Source organism: Archocentrus centrarchus, chromosome 12, assembly GCF_007364275.1.
Source record: "Archocentrus centrarchus isolate MPI-CPG fArcCen1 chromosome 12, fArcCen1, whole genome shotgun sequence".
Lineage (NCBI taxonomy): Eukaryota > Metazoa > Chordata > Actinopteri > Cichliformes > Cichlidae > Archocentrus > Archocentrus centrarchus.
The window spans coordinates 17,606,365-17,625,310 of record NC_044357.1 but is presented as its reverse complement, the minus strand read 5'-3'; the positions used below and the strand labels follow the sequence as shown (position 1 = coordinate 17,625,310).

The following is an 18,946-nucleotide window of genomic DNA, read 5'->3' as shown; positions in this document are numbered from 1 at the left end:
AATTGAAATTTGTTGACAAACAGCTTAAAGAGGGTCATACAAAACTCACCTCAGTGGTCAATAAGACTTTATGGACAATCAGCTCACATTGCTATGCTCTCTAACCAAACGGTGTGTCTGGCTCTAAGGACAATCAAACAGCTCATCGCCTTTATTAAGCCAGTTTATAAAACATTAAAAAAGACGAACATAGCCTCGGTTATTTATTTTTTACTTCTCTGTTCATTCACTTCCTTTTTGTCAACCCACCCCCTATTGTTTTAACACATAACACACAAACAGCCACACACCCGACATACAAACTCAAACAACCCACCCCCTTCCTTGTGCAGTCTCTCACTGATGAGGATGGAGAGGTGGGTATTCGTTGCCTTGGTTTCTTTATGTGCCTCTTTCATTCTACCACACTGATAGTCCTAACAGAGATTAGAAGTAATTAAACAATTAGTAATTTAGTTTTTCTGTTTGTTTGTTTGTTTGTTTTTGATAGCTAGCTGTATTTTTTTTTTTTTTTTTTTGGAAACTTCAAAGGACATTGAATTGTTGGGACACTTTTTTTCCAATGGGAAACTGAGTCTTTGACGCTGTAGTTAATTTCTCTCTCTCCCTCATCCATCTGTCTCCATCTTTTTCTCTCTCTCTCTCTCTCTCTCTGGTGTTTCCTCCATTAAATTCAGCTATTCCACTGCTGAGGTCATTTCCTCTGATTCTGGCACTTCCTAACTCAGCAGCCAATGAGAAGCTGTGGAACACCCTTTGGCAGCCAGTAGGATCTGCACAGCCAATTTTCCAGTGTGTCAAAACACTACAGAGCACAGGAAGCTAAGGGCAGCTTAACAAACACACTCTGGCAGTGAGGGAACACGTATTTATACCTACAGAAACTAACAGCCACTAACAGACTGGGCACAAACATGTGAATAATGAATATTAATGAGAACTACACTACTAAATTACAACTATAATAGCTGTGCTCAAAAGAGCTTTTAGACGATGATTATGCGCAATTTATGTTCATCTTTTTTTGTCCATTAAATTCACTTTATTGCTGCAGAACTCCACCAGAAATCCATTTTACACTTTCGAGTACAAAGAGACTGAAAACACTGCCAGCTGTTGCTATAGTCATCACCCAGGCCCTCGTTTACAAGGGTGCTACAAATTATCAAGGCCTGGTTGTCATTATAACATAGTATATGTTACACGGCACTGGCTTGTTTTCAGAAAGTCTCTCAAAAGCAGCAATTGTGCTCATTCAGTTGAATGATAATGGATGCTCTGGGAAGACTTTGCTTCATTTCAAGTGTCTTTCATGTTGGGTGGAATAGGGAGGATGATAATGATGCTTAATATGGATCTTGTAAAAAGATTTTTTGGAGAGTTAATGATTACACTTTGCCATTGCACGTTGCAGAGAGACAAATGAATAAGGTCACTGAAGTTATAGGGACCAGAAAAGTGGGCACATGATTGAAGACAATGTCTGTGCATTTTCAACCACGTTGGAAGGCTCTTCAGGTCCAAATAATGAGATTTAGGGCGTTTTTGTGGTTCAGGTGTGGCCCTTGGTTCAAGTACTGTCTGGGTCTTGATATAGGAGTTATACACATCATGAATATAACAGAAATCTAAACCACCAATCTGAACTTAAACTATTTTACTAAACTGGGCACAGGATGCTCAACAACCTTTTTTTTAGTGCACTATTGTTTCTGTCTTCAGGCACTTATTGAACTGCTTTACTGTTCCTGATTCTTGACTATAGAACATAACATTTTTTCCACACTGTGTACTAACTCTGGTGACCATCATTAAAACATAATAGTGTTTGGCAACAACTAGCATATTTCCAGAATCAAAAGATCTCTTGATTGCTTATTTTCTTATGTGGCTCTGTGCACTGCCACGCTATCCCATCTCTTAATCCTGCAAGTGCAGGACTGTGATTTGGCCTTCAAATAGACATGCTTCAGTGTGAGTGGCCACTGCTGGTGTCAGTCAGCCCAGCTGGCTGTGTGATTGGCTGGTCTGATTTCCAGTGTAGATATAGAATGTAAATATGCTCTATATTCTATTTAGTGATGATTTTATTTTCCACATCTATATAGAGATCTAGAGATAATTATAATCATTATGGTACTAGGCATTGTTAGAATGTCCTACAATACCATATAATGACTGTATGAGTGCACACATGAGAGCTTTGTATAATTTCACTCACTTCACTGCTGTGTGTAACCTCACAATTAACCCTACCCATCTTTTGACCACTGCAACCTCTTTGTGAAAATTGCAATAGCCAGATGTGCTACAAGTAATTATTTTATGTATCTGAAATGAACAAGCGCGAAGGCTAGTGACGGCTGGAGACATTTGCTAAATATTGCCCTGTTCAGATTGGCTGAAACATTTTACCTGCACAGCTGTTTGTTTTTGAATACAGCAGAAACTATGCAGAGAAGTGTTTACTGAAAAGTGGAGTGTTAGTTTCCCCAAAGAGTGATGGAGAAAGAATGTGCAACAGATCAAAGAAACACCTACAAATGAAAATGCAATCATAGCTCTTTTTTTTTTTTTTTTTTTAAAAGGCCTAATTAGGAAGTTAGAATTTGATATTGGAACCTGACCAATCCAGTTTGCCTATTTGGGTTTGTGTGTGTTTTTTTTAATGTAATGCAAAGAGCTATACAGTATATGAACAACAGATTTGTTGAGTTTACCAGCCCCACTGCCACGCCTGCAGCACTCCTCTGACTCTGTAGGGGTCTCTGTTTTCTTGTCTGCCTGCCCTCATGATTGTACGGACTGTTAAAACGAAAAGGAGCCATTTTCTATTGTTCACACTTATCTCTCTCTCTCTCTCTCTCTCTCCTTTCTCTGGTTATGACTTCACTCTGTACTCCAGTCTTCACTCTCTTTCTCTTCCTCTCTCTCTCTTTTCTGATGTCTGTATCTTCTCTCTATCTTTGGTCAATAAAGCTGAGTTTCTCCAGTGCCCCCCTGCTGTCTCTTGCTTGTTGTTCTTTCCATCTATCACTAACATTCACTTTTTTTTTTTATTGGCTGCTGACAACAAGATCACAAGCTGTTCTTACTGCACCCAGCTGTGATAATACCCACTGCCACTAACAAGCACGCACAGAGTGTCTTAGGTGCAACAGTCACCTAAGACACTCTGGAGTTCTACAATGACAGAGAAATATTTTACATACTGGCATAGCTGTCAGTTGTGATGGTTTTTTAATAGCATGCCGTGTGGATTGTTGTCATATTTAAATCATAAAATGTACTGAAAATAAATACATGCAAAAGAAGGCAGTCAGTCAGTGTCATGGGGAGGAATCAGTGTTTTGATTCACTGAAATCGAATGAAATCTAATCGTTACTAAGAGGCCCCCAGAATGCTTACATCATATTAGTCACCAATATTCTTCACACAGTTATCATAAAATACAACAAAAGCTTGACAATATACACTAATTTAATGCACAAAATGCCTTATTTACAACAAGTTATTAATTTATTTAATTTAAAATGTTAAGGGGCCTAAATGAAAACGCATACATTGCAACATGGTATCAGTCTGGTCCTGCAAAAAAACAGTGAGGTGAGTAAAAGTACCTATTTCAGACTGTAAAAAAAAATACTACACTACAGGTAAAACTATAACTGGGACAAGTGTATTTATAGTTTCAAAAGAAACACACTGGTATATATTTAGCATCTTAGTTCTGTAAAAGTCAGTTGAGGTTGGAGCTAAAAGTTCATTTACTTCAGGTCTCAATGAGTGTGGTCATGTGTTTTAATTGCAAAGAAATATAAGGAATGGTGAAAGCCTCTAAATCATAACAAATAAATTACATTTTATGCTTAACCCATATATGATTTGGGGTAGTTTAAACTATAATAAAGCATGATGTTTTATAAGTTGGGTACTGTTGTTCTTAGCTACAGCCCACTACTGGGTACAACCACAGGAAGGTAAGTATTTGGGAAGGTAGATAAGGAGGAATGTACTAAGGAGGGTAGAAGGACTGAGAGGTAACTTTACTTTTAGGAAAGTAGAAACAAGTGAAGGCAGACCGCTACAAAAGGAGGGAAGGAAAGTAAGTGAGTGAACTCAGTCAGTAAAATGGTTTTTGATAGACCAAACTAGAGTATAATGAATTAGTTTTGCAGCAGCTATAATTAACAGTACACTAATAAACAGAACCACTTGTCTACTCTTCTGATTTTACTGAGTTCATAGCCATGAACAAAGAAATGAGAAAAAAGACAGAGGTAAAGGAAAACAACATCACACCATGAAATCTGCACTGCAGAAAAAAATGGATCCTCATACAACACACTCTTCTGTAAGACTAACACAGTAAACTGTAAACCCCTAAAAATGAGTTTTAGAGATTCCTTTAACACAGCAGTTCTGCTATATCATCTTTCCGAATAGTTTGTGTTTATCTTGGTTGATGAAATTTCCCATAAAACATAATTCAGAGTTATTAATGATTCTGTTGGGGAAGTCGTGACAACCAGTATCTGGAAATAGCAATCAGGCCGCATACACACTCTCAGTGCACAGGATGGGTGTGTATTCAGTCATAATCAACACTAACTGACTTATCTTCGGCCAATGACAGCCTGGTGCCTTTAACAGAAACCAGGACTGCTGGTAATTATTGCACATGCTCACACAGCCACACTCACACAACAGGATGATAATGCATGTGCCAAGAGCTATTTCACTATGAGCATACATCACTGAGATGACCAGCTTCAAGGCCTCTTGTTTAATCACCTGCACTGATGTTCAGTAATGTTAAATTATAAGAAATAGATTAATGATGGAAAAGTTGGAAATAAGAGTGCACATGGCATGAAGTCACATAGAAACAGCAAAAACTGAAAAAAAAAATCAAAAGAGAAATTGCATGACAGATATGATTAATGTGCAATGTAGCCATCCCGAGTCTTAACAGATACTGTGCAATAAGAGTGCCAAGTCTTGTTTCCTTTTATTATACAAGGGTTATTACAGTTCTACTACTACTGCTGATGCTACTAATTCTGCTACTGCCATGGCTGCACACCACATTTACTAATACCACTTGCATTACTTTCACAGCTGACCATATTATTGGTGAGTCTTGCTCTTTTTAGTTTTGTACTTGTGGGATGCAAAGCGATATCAGATTTATAGGCAAAAGCGCTCACTGCAGTGTAACTTAGTTTCAAAGTGTAGCAGAGTTTAATGTTGGCTAGTTTCAGCTAAAATGCTTTAAAGAATGACACCATATTTTACAGATAATAATAGTAACTAGTAACTTCTCAATGCAGTGAGTAGAAAAGTAGCAATAATAGAAAGTTAATCAATCAAACCAATAATCAAACCTTAAAATGCTTTAAATGTAAATAGTGTATTAATTTGCTATCAACACAACTGTAATTGCAGCAGGCATATGAGTCTGACCTGTACATATTTCCATAGGAACAGGTCAGATGCTTTACATGATGAGCTTTTCATAATATCAGGTCTGAATGTAGAAGCCAAGGCAGATTTTCATATTTTCACTTAATTCTGCAGCATTATATCATACTGCATGTTTTATGTTCTCCCCATGACTGCATGGGTTCACTCCTGGTACTCCAGCTTCCTCCCACAGTGATCACTGTTGTTTTGTGTTTGGAAGTATTGTCAGAGGTTACGTTTTTTTTAAGCATTTGACTAGCGATGAATTTGAATTAAGTGCATTTATTTAATTATGTTCATTTTAATTTGATTATGGATTTACATTGTAGGTCTTCTAGTAGTGCAAAATAATATAACAGATGGTAACAATAATTTCTTTTTTTGATTGCTTTTTCACAGTCTACAGCCAAACATCTGGAGTTGCTGTGACAACAGCAAATGGATGTCAGTCTCCAACTGCAACCACAAATCTTCACACTGCTATGGTGAGTAATTCGTAATGTGGGAGTGCAGCAAGTTGAATTCAAAACTTCAAGGTTACAACTAGAGAAAGGGCAAGTGTTACTACATGGTATTATTCACATAACGTGTTCAAAAATTTGTCAGAAAGCTTGGCTTGGCATCTAAGGAGAAGGGGACAACACGAGGCAGCTGTCTGTCACAAAACCTTTTATGATGTGGTTATGAAGAGGGGACTATTTGTCTTTTTTACAGGGTCAGGAATTATGGGTTCCCAGGAAAGTATCTCCATTATCCATTTTGGACTCACTGACACGGTTTACCTCTGTCTGTGTCATACTGGTCTGACACACATTAAAAAAGAGTTCCTGACCAAATGTCTTCAACCCATTCAAAGATTCAATTTCAGAAGAAATGTGACAGATAACTACAATGCTGGAAATGTTGTGTAAGAGAGAGATGCAAGGACACACCTTTATTTTCTTGCTCTAAGCTCCTTCTTCAAGGTGCATTTATGGGATCCTGGTGAATGGGGGTGGGGGCCTCCAGGTCACAGCAACAGTGAAATATTAGTATGCATGTGAATCGTTCCTTTCTGTGCTGCAGGGTGCTGAGATGTCCCTTTGCAGTGTTTCTATATTCCATAGTCATTCCAGATTTCTGATCCATTAAGTTTCACGAATATAGATCTATATTAAAACCATCTAGTGCATTTTCTTTAGTGTATAATGGGCATAGGATTTTCTGGATGGGGGGTTGTTTTTGTCATACAGTGGCAAGGCTGTTTTGTAATATTCACATATTTATTTATTCATTACTTTAGTTGTATTTTATTCTTTTTTTTACTTGTTAGAGTTATGTGCTGGACCGTCTCCATTTTTCAGTGCCATAACCAGTACTCAGATCCTCAAGTTCAAGTTAGAGTAGCAACTCTGAAATATATAATTTAAGATAAGATGTAATTATCCCACAAACCTGGGAAATTCCTGTGCTACGGCAGCCAAAACATTAAACACACCCTATAACAAGTTAGTTTGAATAAAATAAATCAATACAATGAAATAAAATATGACAAAACTAAATTACACAATAAGGTAAAACTTACACAGAATGAGAGCTCTGATTAAGTAGAAAAATAAAGGTCAATAAATACAAATCTAAATTAAATACAACAGAATGGCACACAAAAGGCTAAATATAATGCAGTCACGTGAAAAAGAAAGTTTTCACAGGACTCTAGAAAGATAAGTGCACCCCATGAGCCAGTAGATTACAGAACCACCTTTAGCAGTGATAACTTGATCATTTTCTGTATGATTTTTATTTTTTATATCAGTCTCTCACATTGCTCTGGAGGAATCTTAGCCTACTCTTTTGTACAACATTGCTTCAGTTCATTGGGGTTTTGTTTATGCACAGCTCTCTTAATATCCCAGCACACCATTTCAGTCAGGCTGAGGTCTGGATTTTAACCAGCACCTTGATTCTTTTCTTTTTCAGCCACACTGCTGTAGATTTGCTTCTGTGCTTGGGATCACTGGATGAACCAATCTCATCCAAGCTTTATTTGTTGGAAGGATGGCCTCACATGTGACTACTTCAGTCTACTCAGTGACTGCAAGGTGCCTAGGTCCAAAACAAAACAAGCCCAAATCATCTCCCATCTACCACTGTGCTTGACAGTTGCTATGAGGTGTTTGTATTGATATGCTGTTTGTTTGGGGTTTTTTTTTTACCAAATGTGGTGCTGTGCATCCTGGCAGACCTCCACTTTGGACTTGTTCCAGAAGTCTTATGGTTTGTTCAGAAGTAATTCTGTGAACCTTAGCCATGCTATCATGATCTTTTTAGAGATCAGAGGCTTTCCCCTTGCAACCCTTCCAAACAAGCCATAGCTTTTCAGTCTTTTTCTAAATATACCGTATTTTTCGGGCTATAAGGCGCACTTAAAATCCTTAAATTTCCTCAAAAATCGGCAGTGTGCCTTATAATCCCGTGCGCCTTATGTATGAATTCTTGTTGTGCTTACTGACCTTGAAACAATTTTATGTGGTACACTGCGCTCAAAAATCTGTCGAAATATTTTAGTGCTACTTTGGTGAGGGACGTTTAATAAATATCGACATTTTCCAGAGTGTAAGCGTACAACGGGGGAGGGGGGTAACACCCAGCCTATGCTTTTTAAATAGTTGAGTGCTGCCGTCTGACCACCGATGGCCGAAGAATCCACACCACTGCATGGTCTGCAGTGATATTTCCTCCAGTCTGGCAGATCAGTTCAAAGGCCTCATTGAATTCTCTAAAATAGTCCATCATCATTCACAAAACGACTCTACTGACGACATTAGACAGGAACAAGCTGTGAGTGCAGCGCAGCAGGTGTGAAAAGTAGCCAAAGCCACCGGAGATAAACTCAACAAGAAGTGGAATCATTGTTCCAAAAATAGAAACCATATGCAGTAAACTGCAGAAAACTATGATGGATTTTATTCTACATGTTCCTGGCCTATTTCCATCTATGCTGGCCCGTATATTTGTGCGTAATCTGGCGATCAGCGGTCAGCTGTGTTGCCAACTTTTGTGTAACAAAACTCGCTGTTGGCTGTCTCAAAAGTTGCTAAAGGACGAATCGAGGCCCGGGTGTGTGTGTGCTGCTCTCCTCGGTGCCAAAGAGAGGTCCGGGCGATACCAGAGCAGGGTGACAACGGATTTTTCAGGTTTCCAGTGTTGAGTCAAAAAGGGATTTCCTTTTTTTTTTTTTTTTAATATTTTTCTTTGCTTATATCGGTAAATAGACAGATGCACAGGATTTATGAAGGGCTTATATATAAAATGAAGAAATGACTTGTTCTTACCCTCATTAATAAAGAATATATTGCAGCATCTGTTAAGATGTTGAAGAAGATGGGGAGAGATTGCCAGCAAAAGTTGCCCTTTTATTAACAATTAAATGGTTGCTGTGTGCCGCAACCAAAACAAAACAACGAGCCTGACTCGGATAATGACGAGAGGGAACCCGGCATGCTTGATGCTGAAATCGCCCAACTGTTCAACTCAGACACTGAAGATGAGGAATTTGATGGATTTGCGGAATGAATGATTTAAAATGTGAGTACTTTTCTGTATTTGTTACAACTGAACAATATTCTGAGTTACCGTGAATGAGTTGAATAAAGTTGGACTTACCTGACGCTTTTGTTTCACTCTGCATGTTTTATCATGCACCTTATAGCCTGGTGCACCTTATGTGTGAAAATAGACCCGTTCATTGATAGTGCGCTTTATAATGCGGTGCGCCTTATGGTCCGCAAAATACGGTACTTGTAGAATCTCAGATGCAGCTCTTGGATTTCTCTGACTTCTTGACTTGATCAATTAATCAAGTGTTTTTGATTAGCAATGCCAGGCTGCTATTACCCTCTTAACTTAAAATGAGGGTAATAAAAAATAAATAAAATTGCAAAAAAAAATATGGTCGCTATGTAGTTTCAAAGAAATGAGTAAAAACAGAGTAAAAATAGCTTACTAAATGTAGTGGGACCCCGATGACATCATTAGGATTACTTTCTTAGTTTTGGCTCCACTGATGACATGGCATATAACTAGACCATTCTAGAATGTAAGTGCTTGAGTAAATATCCTAAATTTATGATGTAATTTAGAATTTAGAACACTCTGGAATTCTGGAGTGTTCCAAGTTGTTGTTTCTCAAAAAATGCCACATGAGCACATTTACGAAGGGAGGTGGTGGTGGGGTATGAGAGTAGGAGGTGCGGGGGCAGAGAGGTGGGGGGGGGGGGGGGGACTGAGAGATGGGGTACAGAGGGAGGAGAGAGAGAGAGAGGGGGGCCAGGCTGGGCTGCAGTCAGATTGTTTTGCGGCTGTATTAAATGGATGAATGAAAGGCAGTACGGTGGTAACCTGATCCGCGCGGGTCGGCCTCATTGTGCTTGGCTGGAGCTCACGCTGGCTGCTCGCTCTCTGATTGTCTCTGGAACGGGACAGAAAACACTCCCAGGACCTCGGAGCCCTGCATTATTCAGTGCGCGTGCCTAGAAAAAAAAAAAAAAAAAAAAAAAGAAGAAAAAAAGGAAAAGGGGGAGGGGGGGAGATAGAGAGAGGGAGGGCGACAGAGAGAGCAAGAGGAGGAGAGGCTGGAAAAGCTGGCGCGTAAAAGGAGCTCCGTCCCATCTCAGTCAGAGGGTGCTGTTACCATTATTACCCCTCCTGAGAGCACGTGAGCAATCGTTCCGCTACTTCTCTTGTTCGTTTGTTTAATTTAACGTCCCACCGGCGGCTGGTGCAGCAGTTTGTACTGAGGTGAACGCTGAAGAACAAAAAGGAGAAAACGAAGGAAGAAAGGAAGAAGTAGCGGTCAGTTTCTTCCGCCATAAAAACATCAACAAAAAACTAATCCCGGTTATTATCCGTTAATTGGCTGGTCTTAAGGAGCTCCGGAAATCAGCGATTTGCTACGCGTCTATCTCCACTCAGGTAGATTAAATTCTTAAGTGCCTAAAACACAGCAGAAATGTGTCTGAGCTTAAGTTTGTGTTGGAAAGGGAACTCATTCAGTGAAAGTCTGATGTTTGCTTAAGGTGAATGGCGTGTGTGTCAGCTGGGGAGGTCCTTCGGGGTTTGGTAGCATGCTGAAGGTGTTGTCAGTTGTGTGGGTATGTGTGTGTGTGTGTGTGTGTGTGTGTGAGTGTTTCTGCTTAATAGAAACAGAGCCTGTAATTACACTGATTAGCTTTAAAGTGGGGAGGACACAGGATACTGCGCTCTCTTCTTCTGAGAGAAAGATAGAGACAACCAAAGGAGGTCAGTGGACCAGACTGCTTGCTGCAGTACGTCTCTCTCTTTGTGCTCCTCCTCCTCCGCCTCTGCATCACTTTAACCTACATATAGGAATGACCTTAACCTGGTTTTCATCCCCCATCCAGCATACTGAATGACTGGGCAGAACCAGAGAAACATTTTGGTGATGCTTCCAGAATAATTATGCTGTTTTGCTACAGTATTGCTACTTCTCTTCTGTCCTAATGACTCACTATCCAGGGCTTCTTCAGTTAGGTCACCTTGACCCTGAGCTGGAGGAGCAGCTAGGATTGATTATAATCTTTCATTATAGGTGTGAAGTTTAAAAAGGTTCTGCTATTGTAAAAAATAAAAATAAAAAAATAAAACCTTGGTCAAGTTGCAGGATACACAGTTTCTGCCACACCCCTGCCCAAACAAAAAAACATATTGGTTGCATTTTGAACATTAATTAGGTTATCTTAACATTTTTTTTAATGGTGGTCATAAATGTGCTGGTCTGTCACAGAGTAGTAGGGGATAAAGCTAGAGAGAGAGCTACCACATGAAGCCAGACTTCATTTGTTTGCTAGAGATTTTTTTTTTCAATCTTTTTCTTTGCTCGTAGCTGTTGCCAAGCAACTTGAAATTCTTTACTTCAGAAATGTTTGTGCGCACCGATGAATGGACATTACAAAGCTGGGTGTCTTTTTTTTATCAAATAAATCAGTAACTTGACTTGATCCTGGAAATGTCAAATTATCACCCATCATTTTCTCTTTTCAATGCCGGCATATATTGCTGCTGTTGCGACTGAAGGCAAATAAACATCTTAGCTAGACCCTGTTTTCTTATCACTTCCAGTCTTGCTGATTGATTTTACTTCACTTTAGATTTTCTCTGGGTACAGCTGACTGGTACACTGCCAAAGGGATGATGCGATGGAGGCTTTGAACATTCTTCTAGTCTTCTTGTGAAGCGATGCGTTTATTTCTAGTTTTTTTTTTTTTTTCATTTGACAGCTTATATTTATTTTGCACTCGGTTTACACAGCAGCTATAGTAATACAGGCAAACACAACCAAATGGGAAGAGGAAGTAAAGAGGCAAAGACATCAAAGCAGTATGATGATGAAATTTGAGCCAGAGTAATTGTGAACTTTTGGGCTGATGCATCGACACGTGGGTTTGTTAAGTAATGTTATGAAGCTGTAGGGTAATCCGCCCTTCTGACTTTAATAATGACCATAATTTATAATACTAACTTCACGTTTTGTACAGTATGACCTGAAAGTAGCAGGAGTAGGAGACCGCAGCTTGAGCAAACTCACTGCAAGTTAACTTGCACACGGTTGCAAAATGACACAGGTGATCCGTAATTTTCAGGGTTCGTACGGGTGCTGGAAATCATTGAAAATGCTTGGATTTGAATATTGTCTTTCAAGGTTTGAAAAGTGTTTGAATTTTGGATATAGTGCATGAAACTGCTTGAAACTGTAACTGCTTTTTATTAAATAATAATAATAAAAAAAGAACTATCTGATTGAATATTTCGCTTATGAGACGGAGAAAGGAAATGAGTCGTCACGTCTAAAATGAAAATTTCTCCGCCTGGGGCTGGCCTGCACATCTGTTTGTGAACCCGCCCCTCCCCCCGAAGACAGAGAGTCGCCATTTTAATGATTGTTCGCTGGAAACTGCAAATTCCAATTATGGATAAAACGATTATGGAATTATATTTAGGCCAAAAGTCACGCGCGAGAAAAAAACATAATCCGCGCAAATAAAGTCATTCCGCCAGGTGTTCATTCAGCAGCCGCGCGCACACGGAAACATTGCGCACACGAGTGTCTGTTTGTTGTGCGGGCGCTGCAGCAGGTTCACGCTCTCGTGAGGAAACTTTACGCCCTTGAAAAACCTGACTTTTGACCGTTTGGGCGGAGCCTAACGTGATTGGTCTAACGTGATTGGTCACTTTGATGGCCAGTTCAGGTTACTGCGTTAGACCGAGTTACACTGTGGCGGCAACATAAGAGCTGTTTTAAACCGGATTTGCGTAAATTCTGGAGAATAAAGTTACCAGAATTAACTATCAGTAGTTATTGTTTTCTGTCAAGTGACTTATGGCATAATACATCTTTTTAATGTGATTAAAAATATTATGTAATATGTAAAATGAGTATGTATGTATTTGTATAAAAAATATATCGCAGTGTTAATGTGCAGGAAAATCTTGAAAATGGACCTTAAAAGTGCTTAAAAAGTGCTTGAATTTGATCCTGGAAAAGGTGTATGAACCAGGATATGACTTGTTGGCAGCCAGCTTAGTTGAGTCCCCAACTGCAAAGAGATGAATTGCAGATGAGTTGAGCTCATCTGCGCAGACTGTTCCAGACTGAGTGCCACGTGTTAGCGATCTGTCTGTATAAATTAAACAGCAGTTATTTGAAAACTTTTGCCAATCTGTCTGAGATTGCAGTCACTCTGAGTCAGATTGTGATTGTTTTGGAGGCAGGTTGCGTCCCAGCTGGTACCACTGCAGGTGCCTTCCAATTGACATTGTTGCCCAGAGGTTGAGGATGTTGTACGCTCAACCTATAGGCAACCACCTGGATGCTTAAACAACATATAAACTGTCTCTGAAAGCAAAAAATTAAGTGCACAAGACAACCATCAGTTATTTGTAGTAGCGAGGATGCTGCCATCCTATTTTTATACTAGTGTGACTGAACCAAATATGATTGCTGAGGTCACAGAGAAATGGGCCAAGGGCCATTTTCCCATACTTCTGCACAACTGGAAGTCGTTTTGCAACCAGAGAAGTTACCCACTGCTGGCCATTAAAAAGAATGTAGTTATTAGGGACTTGATCAGTGGCTTTACTCTTTAGACTGGAAGTGTTGTCCATCATTATACTATTTGTAGGCTTTTTTTTATCCTCTCATGCTATATAAAGCAGGGGCATATTTTTAAGATTAGGCTTAAAACTTTCCTTTATGATAAAGCTTATAGTTAGGGCTGGATCAGGTGACCCTGAACCATCCCTTAGTTATGCTGCTATAGGCCTAGTCTGCTGGGGGGTTCACATAATGCACTGTTTCTTCTCATTCACCTTATTTACTTTGTTTATACTCCACTCTGCATTTAATCATTAATTTATATTAATCTCTGGCTCTCTTCCACAGCATGTCTTTCTCTCCCCTCAGCCCAACCGGTCGCGGCAGATGACTGCCCCTCCCTGAGCCTGGTTCTGCTGGAGGTTTCTTCCTGTTAAAAGGGAGTTTTTCCTTTCCACTGTCGCCAAGTGCTGCTCATAGGGGGTCGTTTTGAATGAGGCGACAGTTTGTTGTGATTTGGCGCTATATAAATAAAATTGAATTGAATTGAATTGAATTGAATTGAATTGAATTGAATTGAATTGAATTGAATATTTTTACTATCCATCCACAAGGAGTTGAGCCATAAAATTTGGCATATGTGTTCTTTTACTCTTCAAAGATGTGCAACACAGTGCTAATGATATGCAGCCTCTTTCTCATGCCTGATTGGCTTACTTTAATCATGTGATCACATTGTGCTGTGTGACTGGTTATAACTACTTGACCACTATTGACTAAAATGGAGAAAGTGGGAATTCGGCATACATTGCAACTTACCTAGCACACTGAACAGCTGGCATTAGCAAGGTAGTGAGAAACTGGGGAATCCCAAATTTGTAGGTATAGAGCCAGTCTGTTTATAGTAACAGTTCTAGACTGCAGCCTTATTGATTAGCTTGTGATGCTAACTTCTGATTGGCTGAGCATTGTCTGTCATGTTGGTGATGTGGCCATAAGTAGTACAGGCCATGACTCATCATTGAGCAATATTAAAGCCATACCAACTTCTCAGCAACATTGCTCAAACGTAAACAAAATGGTTGCATTATGTTTTCTACATGGTTGCCTTATTATTATAGTGATGTCATACATAATGCATTGATATCAGTGGATTATGTACTATGGGTGCATTACGTAGTATTTGCAGTATTTGTAGAAATGTTAAAGATGATCACATAATATCAATTTCTTAAAGCATGCTTAAAATCATCAAATGAGTGCTGTTAATACTGAAAATATATTTTTGCTTCAGTATGTATTATATCATTACTAACCCAGGGGTGACTAAAAGTATTTGGCTAAAAGTTTAGGGCAAGGCCTCCAAATTAGGGCAAAATTGTTTTGCAGAAGGTAAAATTCTGTTATGAAATGGAGCTGTAATGTCATCCAGACTTCTTTTTTTTTAATTTAATATTTTCATTAATGGCGAGAGGATTTCCCCATCAGTGATGGGTCTTGCTTTTTTTTTTTCTTTCCTGGGAGGGTGGAGGATTTCCAATAATGATATTCTTTCAAAGTTTGCCTGGCAGGTTCCACTTCCAAAGCCAAAAGAAATTCACACACCCCACCCCTCCTGTAGTGGCTCTATGTTCCACCAGTCAGGCCCATCCCACAGCCTGAGAACCACAGCTTTATAGTGGTATAATTATATATAGTAATCCCTCACTGCTTCGCAGTTCGCTTCTCAAGGACTTGCTGTTTCGCGGGTTTTCAATCAACATTAGCGCAAAATATTTATTGTGGTATTTTCGCGGGTTTTTCGTTCTTCACATGCGTTGTACGTGTTGTACATAATGTATATATTTGGTGTATAAGTGTGTGAGGGGTTTATAAAAAGTTAAAATAGTGTATAACTACTAAAATAATGTATAAGTATTAAAATAAATATAGCGTCCTTACTTCGTGGATTTTCACTTATCGCGGGTGGTCCTGGAATGTAACACCCATGATAAGTATATATATATATATATATACACCATCCCACTATTTCATCTATTAGAAATAGGTAATGACTGATATAGTTATTACCTATATCAATGTTAAATAACTGATTTAAATTTGGCCATTCTTGTGAATCACAACACAGCACCCAGCACAATTGTATAAAATGTAATGAAACTAAAGTGACCTCACTGGGTCACTTTAGCCTGTCTCCCAAGGGTTCAAGCTTTTCTCATGTAGAGGTATAGACCATCTCCTTTTTTGCAGTAGAATTGTGTCCTTGTAAAACAAAGACAAACAGCTCAGTCATGAAGCCAGTCACGAGACTCTAGGCATTTTTTGTTGAGTAACATTCAAAATTTAGAGGTAAACAGGGTATATGGGAGAGATTCAAGTCTGTGTTATCACCCAGACTCTATTTAGAATAGCTGGTCATGCGTGTTCATTATTTTGTTGGGTCATCATTTGAAATCGCTAGCTGGTTCTGGAAATAACGAAGCCACACAGCAAACTGCCAATTCAGACAGAGTGTTTGCCAATACCTCTGTTAGGCCCAGTGACAGAAAAAATCACAGCCAGCTCTCCAATTCGATTCTATAGTCAATGACAGGAGGTACCTACCACATACTGAATGTCCCATTGAGACAGTCAGAGGCTGTTAGAAAAACACATTTTCCATCCACACCCCTCCCAGCACAGTGGAGAGTGTGAGAACATTGACAGGAACAACAAAGTTATCAGTGATGTCTACCTCAAATCTTTCCTGCTTCCAGGAAAGCACACATACACACACACACACGCTCAATTGCAGCTTATGTAACAGCTGTGTGTTTGATGATGCTAAGGCTTGCTGAGCCAAGAGTACACAGGAGGTGGAGATAGAAATGGGGTCCTGCAGGAGGGATGGGATGAGAGAGGCTGACACACTGACAAAAGATAACAGATATGGGAAGAGATAATGGTTGAGCAGGTTTGTGATGTTGTCAGCAGATGAAAAAAGAGTGAAGAAAACATGAGGAAGGAGGTGGAGGATGCTGTTAAGAAGCCTGTCCAACCTCAAAGTTCTTGAAGTGTTGTTGATATTAACCGGCCAATGGCCTTTTAGTGACTGATTTGTTGATGGGCCTCCACAGGCTGTTTCCGAGGATGTAGTCCAAATACTGCAGTGAGTAGTGCTCAGCTGATGCACCACATTGTGGTAATACAGTAGACTGTCACCTCCTTGTACGCAAATTTGGTGTACTATCCGCTGACAGTGACTGGATGACATGAATAGGAAAGACAACATGTGGCCGGGGTGTTTGTCATGCGAAGCATTTCATGTGAAAGCTCCTCAGGCCAGTTAATAGACTGAGCCTTGAAAATAATTTTTCCCAGCATATAAAAAAAAGCCTCTTCATTTCTGTGCATGTCTGAAGTAGCTGGAATTTTAAGTAGTTCTTTGGGTGTGAATAACACTCTGAGGCTATTTTTGTTTGGCTCATAGGACTCGATGACAGCAAAAAATGATTAAGGGACACAGTGGTGGCTTTGGGACTCTGCTTTATTCCTCAAAACCTTTATTATCAGCAAATAATGGAAAATAAGTCACCTTGATGAAAACAGCTGATTTGAAGAGATGAAAGGCCAGCGTGCTTTTGTCAGTTTTGGTGTGGAGTTTCAAGTTAGGATGGGCCTTTTTCAAGATGGCAACTGTTTAGTTTGAAGTGTATGCAGATGAAGTCAAATGCAAGGGCAGTCAAGCTTCCACAGCTTTAATTTCCCTTTTATTTAGACCCTTACATGTGCAGTCAAATTTAGCAACACACCACACCTCAAAGGTCCCTAGCAAAGAAATGCAACATAGCATCGAGGTGACACCAAAACTCAAATACCCACCAGAACAACTTTGAACAACTTCTTCTCATAGCCCTCCTAAATCTGAGTGTTGCTCCCAAAATTATTTACATTCACACAGTCATCACAACAAGAACTACTATAACTGAAATCTAATCAATAAAGAACTATTGAAAAACAAACAAAAGAACTACCCTTTGGGGGAGGTGGCTACCTGCTATGAGGATGATTTTTATTGCCATCTTGACGCACTAAAGTTGCTTTGAAGATGGCAACCTACTGTTGTTGCAGACCTGGCCCCTGGCTTTGGCACAGGCATTTCAGAGACAACAAGATTGCTTCATTGCATGTATTTGCCATTTCATTGATTCACATTTCAGGAATGTACTGGTTTCCCTAGTGTGATTAGCAGGAATTATAATTTTATTTTAACTTTGGAAGGGTGAGGGGGATTGCCCTTGGTTGCAGGAAGAACCCAGTTTTTTTTTTTTTTTTTTAAATGATAAAGAATCTATTTTTGGGATAGTTTGTTTCTTTAGTTGAGTAAACACCAAAAGAAGAAACATTTGTAATTTTTTAGAGGTTTGGAGCCAGGTAATGTTTTACTGTAGCCAGTAATGCAAAAAACAAAAAACAAAAAAGAGTTGAGGTCTAGCTTTTAAAACAAGCCAAAAGGTCATTTTTTTGCCACATTCCAGCTTAGAAAATAATTTTGTCCAGTGTATTGCTATTTGTGCTCCAGGGAGGAAGAGAGCCGGAGGGATACAGGAAATACAACAATACAATCCAGCCATGTAATGGCTGCCAGTACACAAACTCCACTACCCACTATTGTCCACAACATCCACCACGTATTGTTGCGCTGTGCAATAGAAGCCATTCATTTAACACAAAGCAAGAACAAGCCACCTGCTATCACAAATGCTGTTTATGACAACACACAAACACAGACAATGAAAGTGCACTGCAAAAATGTGGGGGGACGAGACATAAGAAAACTGCCCTTAGACATAACACTTTTATACTGACATGGTCAGGAAGAGGAGAGCTGAATTGCCTATAGATGGAAAAGTTTGGCTCAAAACTGAAGCAGGAGAATAATCACGTTACATGGAAGTCAGGAGGGAGGTTGACCTCTAATGTCAGGGCTACATCTCATTACACAAAAGCTTATCATACTTCAAGTTTAGACTGGGATGTCAGAATACCATGTAGGCTTTAAGTGTTGCAGAACAGGCACGCAGGGTGTGTGTTGTGAAGTTGAGCCAGAAAGGTATAAACTGATGTTCAGCCATCTGGTTGCTGACAACAGGAATGTTTTATTCTTCCTTTGGGTTCAGCCAGACAGAGTTGCATGCAGTTGCGCAGGATTCACAGTGACTGCTGCTGTGATTTTTGCAATTTCTCTCTCAGATGCATGAAATAGTTTCAGGGATGTTTGTGTGTAATGACCGGTGCGTTTTTGCAGTCTCAGTGGGAGTTTCCTGTAAATGTTACATTAGGTTACGGTATTAGGAAACAAAACTTAGGTCACTTATGGTTAATATTTCATTGATGCACATTTCAGG

General features: G+C 39.5%; 1 protein-coding gene across 4 annotated transcripts in view; it reads left to right on the top strand.

Annotated features, from left to right (window-relative positions):
• palm2akap2 (PALM2 and AKAP2 fusion) overlaps positions 1-18,946 on the top strand; it is an 82,711-nt gene that overhangs the window by 37,235 nt on the left and 26,530 nt on the right. For all 4 annotated transcript variants that reach the window (XM_030742345.1, XM_030742343.1, XM_030742346.1 and 1 more), the window contains one exon: positions 5,867-5,952. In XM_030742345.1, coding sequence (XP_030598205.1) covers positions 5,867-5,952 — 86 coding nt within the window. The remainder of the gene's footprint in view (positions 1-5,866; positions 5,953-18,946) is intronic.